At 36.3% G+C, this 2,442-nt stretch overlaps 1 protein-coding gene across 1 annotated transcript; it reads right to left on the bottom strand.

Moving 5' to 3' along the window:
- Positions 1-677: 677 nt before the first annotated feature.
- On the bottom strand, positions 678-1,739 carry LOC105118526 (flavonoid 3'-monooxygenase-like). Its single transcript, XM_011016505.1, has one exon. The coding sequence runs from the start codon at positions 1,581-1,583 to the stop codon at positions 678-680; it is 906 nt and encodes a 301-aa protein (XP_011014807.1). The 5' UTR covers positions 1,584-1,739.
- Between the last annotated feature and the right edge of the window lie 703 nt (positions 1,740-2,442).

The following is a 2,442-nucleotide window of genomic DNA, read 5'->3' as shown; positions in this document are numbered from 1 at the left end:
TATAATATATGCTTTTCGGTTTTTTTAAACCTAACTTCCGGTAAAAAAAAAAAAACCCTTTTTAACTCTTTTTTATATATATATATATCAGAATTAAAATAAAAAATTAGGTGGTTACCGATTGTGCCCACGATGAATATGCTGTCGTCTAATTTGAAATAGAGATCTATCTACATGTCTAACTTAAACTTAGAAAGTAGAAATTATAGGCGTGCTTTCATGATTTTTTTTTAAAAAGAATTTACGACATATCATTCGGTGTAACAAATTGTAGTAATGACTTCAGGAAAATCAAGGTTTGAGTTCTTTGCTGATCCAAAAGCTAAATTTAAACATGATTTCAAATCCACAAAGAAAGAGAAGTAATAAAAATAAAGATCAAATGAGCAGAAGAAGAGGAGTAGTGAGAGAAGGCGACTCATCAAACAAACATCGACGCGTGGGTATCCCATCTAAAGCCAGAAAAGATTCCAGAAAGAATATATACGTACTGCCTAAGTGTAACGCTTAACGATTTATATGATTGTTACTGTCCATTTCGCTTGGCATGATTCATAATAGTAAAGAGGAGGTAGTGGCAACGTTACCATAAGCAGAGCCTTAATTTGTTCTCGGGAAATTGATCTCCCGCTTTCTTGTTCTTTGAACCCCAAAAGGAAGTGCATGAAGTCCTTTCTTTAATCATCTTTAGCCCCTGATTCAGCTCTTGCACCGTCTTTTCCAATCCATTCATCTATGACAAAATCATAGATTTTCTCGATCCTTTGTGTTGCCTTCTTCATTTCCCCCTCTATTCCTTGTATATCAAATCTTGCAAGGGCTGGAAAGAAGTCTGAAACATTTGGTTTTCCCAGTATCTCAATGAGTTCCGAGGCTGCCGCTCTAAACTTGGAGCCAATATCAATCTGTGTGTCCCCTTCTAAAGTACCGCCCCAAAACATGCCTGATATCATATTGATCACCGTCGAAAATGCCAATTCCCCGATATTTACAGGTTTGCCAATTTTTCTGTACGTTTCATTAACACTCTCCTTCACCTTCTTTCTCCTCAGAGAATAAAACGCATCAAGATTTGCATTGCTTTGCATCTCCCGCACGAATAGTTTACGCAGCATGCGCCACTCGGGACCATATGGTTGAAATGCAATATCCTTTCCACCGTATGAGAAAGTTTTTGCTGCAATAGTTGGATTTCTATTGGCAAATGTTATGTCTTGGTCACGTACAACCTCTTTCACCAGTGTTGGAGAGCTTATTATGACACATAACTTCCGTCCGATTGATAGCTTATAGATTGGACCGTAAGTTAGTGCCAATTCCATGAACAATTGGTGAAGATTGGGGCCTAAAAAAGGGAGGTAGCCCACTATGGGAAGGCCACGGGGTCCTGGTGGCAGCTTATCAGCAGTTTCTCTTTGCTTCTTGAATCCCCACTGGAATAAACAGGTACCCAGTATAGTAACAGAAACAGCCAGCAATATCATCGGCAAAAGTATGTCTTCATTATCTTGATCACCTTTACAAAACCAAGACCACGGGCCACAAATGGTGCTCGACAACATGTTATCTGTATTCGTAGCCATTAGAAATTAAAGGATGTTGACGGGAGGATAAGACGGAGATGAACTCGGCTTGAACTGTATCAGGACCAGCCTCTCGCCCTTTAGAAAACGAAGGCGATCATTTGTTTTTTGGTTATCTTCTGTAAGCAAATAAAGGAATTCATTTGAGAACTCGACAAGTCGATAAGGCTATATATCGTGTGGTCTCTTTTAGACTAAATTTTATAGAAAACCATGTGATGATATTATAAAAATATCCAAGTATTAATTTTTTAGTTTTGATAATTTGATCTATATTTCTTTTTCTTTTTTTTTTTATTTACGTGGGGTATCCAGGCCAACTTACGCCCACTTCGACTAATCTCCACGGCCTACTGAATACCCTGCAAACCTAGTAAGCATGTAAGGCACCGCGGGGGTGACAGACGTGCACGCCAGGGCTCGAACCCAGGTGCAGTGGAAGGGGCTTGTCTATATTTCTTAGTTATAGTTATTGTGGCCAGAGATTTTTTATTTAAAGATTTTCTAATAATTAAGTCGATAATTTTTTAAGAGAAAATATAATAATATTACAAAGAAAAACTCTAAAAATAAATATACAATAAAAAATAAGAATTCCAAATCTTTTATTTAAAGAACCGGTGGTTTATTTATAACTCATGCATGTATTTATGGAGAGGAGAAGGTAAAGTAAAATATTATCCTGATAATATTTAATAGGGTATTAATGTTGATGAAAAATATCTCTGACATATGTATTAATATGGATGGAAATATGATGGGTCCTGAAATAACTTTCACAAACTATCTTTTACATAATATTAATATTGATGAAAATATGATGGATTCTTAGAAGATTTTATACACCTAATGAGCATAA

Source organism: Populus euphratica, unplaced genomic scaffold (genome assembly GCF_000495115.2).
Source record: "Populus euphratica unplaced genomic scaffold, PopEup_1.0 scaffold2012.1, whole genome shotgun sequence".
NCBI classification, from domain to species: Eukaryota; Viridiplantae; Streptophyta; class Magnoliopsida; order Malpighiales; family Salicaceae; genus Populus; species Populus euphratica.
This window is presented reverse-complemented; position numbering and strand designations above follow the sequence as displayed.